The 8148-nt window shown below is 36.1% G+C and overlaps 1 protein-coding gene across 1 annotated transcript; it reads right to left on the reverse strand.

Annotated features, from left to right (window-relative positions):
• Positions 1-5910: 5910 nt before the first annotated feature.
• On the reverse strand, positions 5911-7930 carry LOC116131578 (F-box/kelch-repeat protein At1g22040). Its single transcript, XM_031417235.1, has one exon. It carries the CDS (start codon positions 7873-7875, stop codon positions 6442-6444), a length of 1434 nt encoding a protein of 477 aa, XP_031273095.1. The 5' UTR covers positions 7876-7930; the 3' UTR covers positions 5911-6441.
• Between the last annotated feature and the right edge of the window lie 218 nt (positions 7931-8148).

An 8148-nucleotide genomic window follows, 5' to 3' on the forward strand; every position in this document is an offset into this window, starting at 1 on the left:
CAAGCACTTTCGAAGAAGAATAATACTTTGGGTACTAACGAATGGGTACTAATTTGTGTACTAACTAAAGCATAGTACCCGTACTATACGCATAGTACGGGTACTATGCTTTAGTTAGTACACAGATTAGTACCCATCCGTTAGTACTCATAGCATCACTCTTCGAAGAAATAACTAAGGATCACCTTATTTAATCTTTAGGGTCCTTTAAATATCCTATAAACTCAAAGGACCAAATAAGTCATAAGTGACGTTTGGTTATGAGGTATTTGAGATTATTAGGATTAAATCGTCTTATATTACTTGATTACCATGTTTGGTTGTCAAGTAATATAAGATACCGGTAATTTTCAAATACCAATAGTAGTTACTATTGGTAACATTTGAGGTATTTTGATTACCTCAATTTTCTTAGATATTATAAGATTACCAGAGTTATCTTTTTTTGTTACAATTTTATCCTTTATTAATAAAATTTTAGGACAATAATGCCCTTATTTTTAAATTTATTTACATGAATATAGCTTTTACTATTTCACCCCCAATTAATTAATTTTTTGGACAAAATTATCCTTGAATTCAAAACAAATTACAGCCCACCCAAGCCACCACCCCCAGCCACCTGCCGTCACCTACTGCCGGTAACCACCGTCGTCGTCGTCGGAATGGTGCACGGAAGGCCGAAAATGGCCTCCGTGCGTCGATATGGCCATTGGCCAGATTTGGCCGTCAATCAATCTGACCATTAACGACCAAATCGATGGTCGTTGATGGCGACAAACATGGCCGTTAATGGCCATATCAGCACATGACGACCATTTTTGACCTTCTGTGCGTCGTTAGGTTGGCGGCGGCCTAGGGTGGTTGCCGGCAGCTAGCTGTGGCTGGGTTGGTCGAGGGTGTTTTGTTGATTTTCCAAACTTTTATTATGAGATTGTTTTTGCTAAGTTTTTAAATGTAGAGGGGTTATAGTAATCCAAATAATAATAATAATATAATAATAATATTTAATTAGAGGACAATTGAGTAATTTAATTAGCATACCCACTAATTTATTCCTCCCAACCAACCATATTAATAAACATACCCACCAATTAACCAAACATATTTTCTTAAAGATTCCTAGTAATCTTCAAGGTAATTTATCTTTTCAGTAATCCAATATTCCCAGTAATCCAGCATTCCCGAAACCAAACGCCTTTATAATGTTATTGTGGTAGGTGACCCCAAGGTTTGAATAAAAAAACTCAAAGAAAAGAGCAAATATCTTTGATGGTCAAGTCAACTCTGTGAGGTTTGTATCATATGTTTGAGGGAGAACGACACTCCCACCCAAAGTTTGGTAAAATGATCCTTCTCCACCCCTTAAGTTTCAAAACGACACTTTCGCACCCACCGCTATGTTTCGTTAGTAAATTTTGTTATCTGACATGTATAAACTGTACAAAGACTAAAATATCCTTTTATCTTCTTCTCCTCCTTTCTTCTTTCTCCTTCCGCCAGAATTGCACCTTGTTGACCTTCTCACCACAATCTTCTCACACAATCTCCACCCTTATCCAAATCAACACACATCATCCAAATAAAATTAAAAAAATGAAAAAACTGAAAATCTGCCTACCGATGCCAACAACCCATCTACAATGCATGAAAATAATAGGTAGAGACTCCTTTATGCCCGGCCATACAGAAGATTTCAAATAAGTTCTTATGAACTGAAAACTGTTGACTTTAAATCTGGATTGAAACAAATGCCTTAACAAGTATCCATATCTCCTAACTACAAAAAAAAAAATTATTCGCTTACTGATAAACTTAAGCAAACTTAATGGCCATTTATATGCCTTAAAACTATGGAGGAACATGGACTGGATAACAGATTGGATTAGTTTAGCTCTTCCTGCCAGAGAAAGCATCTTCCCTTTCCAAGTCGATAATGTATAGACAAGATTTGATCTGCAAGGGGTTGAAGAAAAACTCTCTTTTTCTTATCCGTGAAGATACAAACTCCAAGGTAAGTGAATGGAAGAGATCCATTCGAAATTTCTAAAACAGAAGCAACCGTCTTGTCTGTGATGGGATTTTTTGCCCAGAAAAAGAAAATAAGAACTTTTACAGCAATTAATCACTTCTTGGCTCTATACATTCAAACTCAGAGACAATATTAAAAATACGCTTCAAAATAATCTGCTTCATCACATGGCTCGTTTCTTCAAATGGTAAACAATTTTTTCTTTTTTAAATCTCAAAACTCTTTGACTTATTGCTCTTTAGTTCTATCAGTTTTTTTATCTCAAAAAGATTTGGGTTTGATTTGGCCGGAATCACAGGCTGTGCGATTCGATCGAATCGCACTAGGCCGGTTGCGATTCCGGCCATTTGGTGGGGGTGGGGGATTCTGGGGTGGGGGGTGGGGAAGAAAGTATTTGAACCAGGGATTTTTGACTTTATATACTACAGGTAAATACACAATTATCCTTTAACTGTTTTTGAATTTACCATTTTGTCCTCTTTCGTTAAAGTTAACGGAGGGGGGTGGTAAAGTGTCATTTTGAACTCAAAAACTTAAGAAATAGAGCAAATTTCTCTCGATCAAGTCAACTCTCTGAGGTTTGTATCATATGTTTGATTAGGAAGATAAAAACAATTACCAAGTAAGCATGAAATCTTTTATTATGTTGTAAAAGAATCAATGAGCTGTATGATGGAGACATTAGAACCTTTGCAATTATTCTTGACCAAGCCTTATCTAATTGGTTTTGTGCAAAAACACAGTATATGAACTGAAGAAGCAGCAAAAGAAATAAAGGGTTTTTCAATTGATTCTATTATGACTTTTGGATTGCTTTATTTTAGCAAGTGTGAGCATATACTCAAGTTCATACATATTTTACACGACATTGATGGCCACCTCGAAACACGTATGAAAGACAAATATGCTCTACAAAATCTGTTCAACTTCAAGTACTGTTTAAAATTTTAGATAAAACAGAAATAGTAAGAGTAATAATAAAATAAGATGAGGCTTGGTTGACACTTTGTTTGGAAGAAGTTCACCTTGGCCGCCATACCCATTACCTACACCAACAAGTCTTTCTTTATATTAAAACCATGAAAGGCCAACTACTGATTCTGGAACAATGACATGGGAACAAAAATGAGAACATTTTATATGGCAGCTGAAATTTTGAACAATTCAACATGAACAATAAATGACAAGAAATTGAAACATTTGGAGACTTGAGGAAGTTATTTAATGTATATGGACAGGTTCATTGACCTTTCTACGTTTGGGTGAAAACTAAGCAAGGTTTCACGTTAATATGACATTTATTCTTCTTTAAAAGAAGAAAACAAAAGCAAATCATCTCCGCCACCACTACATCATGGTCACAAATTTCATCGATTCCCAGTAATCATTCTATTTTTCTAAGTAAATTAACAGGTTTTTCATCCAAACCAAAGCACTCTAAAATTTACATTTTTGAGAACTACCAGACCTAGACCCATCTCAACAGAATGGCAAGGCTTCTGTTGAGAAGTTGAAAATGCCTTGAAAGGTTAAGAATTATCCTCCCCAACCAACAGCAACAACCAACAATGATAATTACACTATTATTACCAGAAAAGGAAGCCCTTGGCGATAGTTATTTGTAAAGTCTAATGTTCTGTTGCTTATGAATTTAACTGTAGTTCCCCACCCCACATTTCCAATCAAATGCTAGACCTTCAAGTTGCTAAAATACAATCCTTATGATTGTTGAAAAGTTTCCATCCATTGGATGTTCAGAATCCACAATGGCAGCTTTCAACATCAATTCTCCATTATCACCATTCCTAGCATCATTGTTTTTCTTCATGACTTTTCAGTATGTTGGAACTTGGAACCCACCACCAATTCAAGCACAAACTAAATCGAATGTACACCAAGAGAAACAGGTAATAATAAAGATAACATCTAGCAAAGTATTACGCCTCAGTAAACCATGTATAACATGCAAGTAAGAACACTTCATCTTAAGGATCATCTTAATACATTCCTTTTAATCACTAATATTTTATAAACAATTGGCAAAATTACTAGGATACCATATTGTCCCAGAGAATGCTAACCATTGTTAGCTTCAGTGGCTCGCCACTGAGAAAAGGGAAAGCAAAGTGGCACAAAGGAATAAGAACATCAACAATATAATGATAATGTTTCACAACCATATTGAAGGAATCTAACCTAGACGCATCAGGTCTTAGATTTATGCAAAGTTTTTTTTTTTAATTTTGAAAAGAAAAATAAAAAACAATAATAACAAGATATTTAGTGCTATAATGACAAGGGGCTCAGTGGGTTCTAGTCCTTCCTGTGAAACAGCATAACATAATCGACACATGATCCATGCTACTGGTAGAAACAGGAAAAATAGGCTGTAACGTTTCCCTTATGCATAAACCTGTCCAAATCTAATCTTACTCTTACATTAAAAGCTTATCTTCCATCTACTCCCATTTTATTGTTGTCTTCTTTGGCAAAATATTTATGTCATATACAGTGTCCATCCATATCTTCTACCTTGTTCTTCATTTAAAGTGAAAAGTAATAATTCCCTATAACGTTATGATTGGTCAAAGGTAAAAAAATCACCGCTGCATAGCTCAGACCAGGAGACACAAGTTGCAGAACTGTCTTTCAGCCATGCTCAAGTTCTGAAATTTGGCATGCCTCCACATTAGTTATTAATACCTGCTGTTACATTGCCCATTGACAAAAGCCTGAGTAAAATTCAAGTCGTAAATGGATGACAATTGATTTTGAACAGCTCTAAGAGGAGAATATCTGAAGGCAAAAATTTACTGCAGAGTTGCTGCAGCCGTTATGGTGATAAGTAAGAATCTTTTCCGTCTAGGTACCCCACTAACAAGAAAATTCTCACTTTGAACTTGATTTGACATCATGATTGTCATAAAACAAAATGCTATAATATTTAGAATCCATACTTACAAACAAAAAATGACCAACAACATAAAGATATCAAACAAAGAACAAAATAATAAAAGCTAGTGCTTCACAACAACTTAAAATCTTCAACTCCAGCAGAGTTGATATGGAGCAACAATTCTATTAGAATCCAGAGTATACACTCAAAAGTACAATGTCAATTAGACAATCATAACATAATATTTGTTCCAACATAAATGTTAATTGTCCATGAGAAGGCTGATGAACACTCAAAAGTATAAATGTTATTATGCTAGGCTTGCTTTCTGCATTATAGTTCGTGCTGAGATTCCACAACCAATTAAATCTTGGTAAATCAATCAAGCATGATAATTCATCCATACTCTTAAAAGTGTAGTACATAAGAAACTAAAGTGGAAATTGCAGCTAGCTAGATAAGTTCACTTGCACCAAGCATTTGGGAGATCAAATATATACCTAGTCTTGTAACTTCCAATGGTATAAACTTCCATATAACACTATAGCACATCTTTTTAGTCAATATTTCGTGAATCTATTCAAACAGAAGAGATGAAATTTCCCCCAGGTAAATCATTAAACTTTCCCCACTATGTAACTTGGGCCTTTATTTGTACCCTATTAAGGGGGAGAAAGCAGTTTTCCAGTAACTCCACAATCTTCTATTTATGTACTACATCAGATTTAAGAAAATGGCTGAGCACCAGAGACAATAGTTTGCAAACTAAATAGTATAATATATCTAAAGGACAAGCTTTTGATTCGCCCAACTTATTTCCGCTTCAGGCAGAAAAGGCTAAATATTAAAAGTCTAAACCTAAAAGTTACATAAATCAGGCAGGTTCCACAAAGGATCAGATTAATGTTGTACAAAACAATGAAATATGCAGGCTAAGTTGATATAGAAGTAACACATAGAAAAGATCTCCAAATATAAATGAAACTGAGCAAGTAAAACGGGTTGTTTATTTTATTTGGTTTGCACTTTTGGTATAGTTCTTCACATTTATACATTACACAAATGTTTTCAATAGAAAACAAATATTAACATTATAAACCTCCAATTATGAAATCAAGGTTTTACATCTGTTCAAATTTAGACCAATTTTTAGGCCATATTATTCATCTTTAAACTACCAAGGAACCAACTTACCAGATCTGAAAATCAACCGCATGTAATTTGAATACGGAAATCACTAAATCTAAAGATGCTGAGGAGGCAATGTGACACACAAGAACATTGGAAGCGCTCTCTAATAGTCTCTGGACATAATAACTTTAATTTGCAATCATGTAAGCAGCTATCCCATCATGATACAATTGAATGTATAAAAGAACACATTATTACATACTTGACTGTGCCGGTACCCAACTTGAAAAATTATCAGAAGTCTTTCCACCTATAGAGCTCGTATCAAATCCTGAAGATCCACACTACAATAAGACCTTCTGCCACAATGCTTGACATGCCACTATACATCAAGAACTTGACAACTGACAAGTTCAGCAGACCCAAAATCCCTACTGGAGATGACCTTCCAAACAACAGTGTCTGATACTACCAGTGAATCAGAATGTTCACATAACAAGCCATCTGAAAGAGAAGCTGAGCTTGATGGCAAGCAACCCAAATTATCACGCAGGTCAGCGCGCAAAACAGCAATCTTATGATTGGCATCTTTTGTGATAACATGAAGCTTTCCATGAAATCCCGCAAGTAAATATGGAGATTCAGAATCTGTGAAATTAGATATAGGGACTTCTCCTATTACAACTTTCCAAGCATCTTCCTTTTGATCATATACCTTAATCTGACCACTCTCCAAAGAACTAGAAGGATCAAATGCATATAATTCACCATCTACTACAACGCTCAATTTTGTACCTGCCTGTCGTGCAGGCCAACCCTCTGCCATGCCGATTGGCATTTCAACCCATGAATTTGTATCAGGATCATAAATCTCACCTCCAACATCGACAAAAAAGGGCCATGAGTATAAGCTTTGAGGCACACATAATCTTCCCATGTACGAAGTCATCCCAGTGGCAATAGGCTTTAGCATGTCAGCAAAGAAAGCATTGGGTAGCACTTGAGCTCTTGAGAATGGCATGCTTGGAACTTGAGACCATGTATCAGTGCAGGGATCAAAAACCTCAGCAGACTGAAGAGGAGTCAATCCTGCTCGGCCACGACTAACCCCTCCAACAACATAGAGCTTATCATTTAAAATGCCTGTCTTACAATAGGCCCTACCTATAGACATGGAAGTCACTTCACTCCATGAATTTAAAATTGGATCAAATCGCCACACAGATCTCATGGTTGAGGTTCTAGAGAATCCACCTAGCACATAGAGGCATCCATCAACGTCACCAATGGCACAACCACAAAATGGCATTTGATCCAACTTATCCTTCAAACCAAGCCATCCCTTTACAATTTCAGCAATTTTAATGCTTGGCCCAACCACGTTCCACGTCCAAAGCCCAGATGAACCCTTCCTAGATTCATCTTCACGAACAACATGCGGGAGTGGAGGCAATCTCTGCCATTTTCTCGACAAAGGGTCCAAAGCATGCCACAAAAGTGTATCATCTTCTACTTTAGTCAAAATATACAGCCATTCTTCTCTCATTCCAAGTTCTTTTCTCACTTTAAACAGTTCAGGGTTCATAATTGTTTCCTTCCACTTTCGGCACACCAATTTCATGTTGAAATAGCAAATTCTAGGGACCCGAGCAAGAATTTGGATTGACAACTCATCAGGAAGACTAGGAATCAGTCGTGGGCCATACTGGGTAAAGTCTGGTGACATTTTTTGCTTCTTGCAGCTTTCATTCTTTGAGGTCTCACCGAAATCACTTGTTCTAAACTTGGGACTAGCAAGGCTGAGAAAAGCTCCCATCAAGAAACTCTCAGATTATGCAATCTAAAGAAACCCTGGATTATACCAAAATTTTTGTGAGTAAAAGTTTAGTCAAAATGCTGGAAAAGCTAATACACTTGAGTTCATCAATGCAATACATACATAAACAAAACAACAGTCTAAATGAGAATGTCGCGAGAAGAATTTCATTGAACTCTAGAATTCCATTTATAAATAATTACATCTTCAAATCATGATAGAGATAGCAAACGAAACACAAAAACTCTCGAAATTATCACTCCCCCTAGTTAA

This window comes from Pistacia vera, unplaced genomic scaffold (genome assembly GCF_008641045.1).
Source record: "Pistacia vera cultivar Batoury unplaced genomic scaffold, PisVer_v2 Contig234, whole genome shotgun sequence".
In the NCBI taxonomy this organism is placed as follows: Eukaryota; Viridiplantae; Streptophyta; class Magnoliopsida; order Sapindales; family Anacardiaceae; genus Pistacia; species Pistacia vera.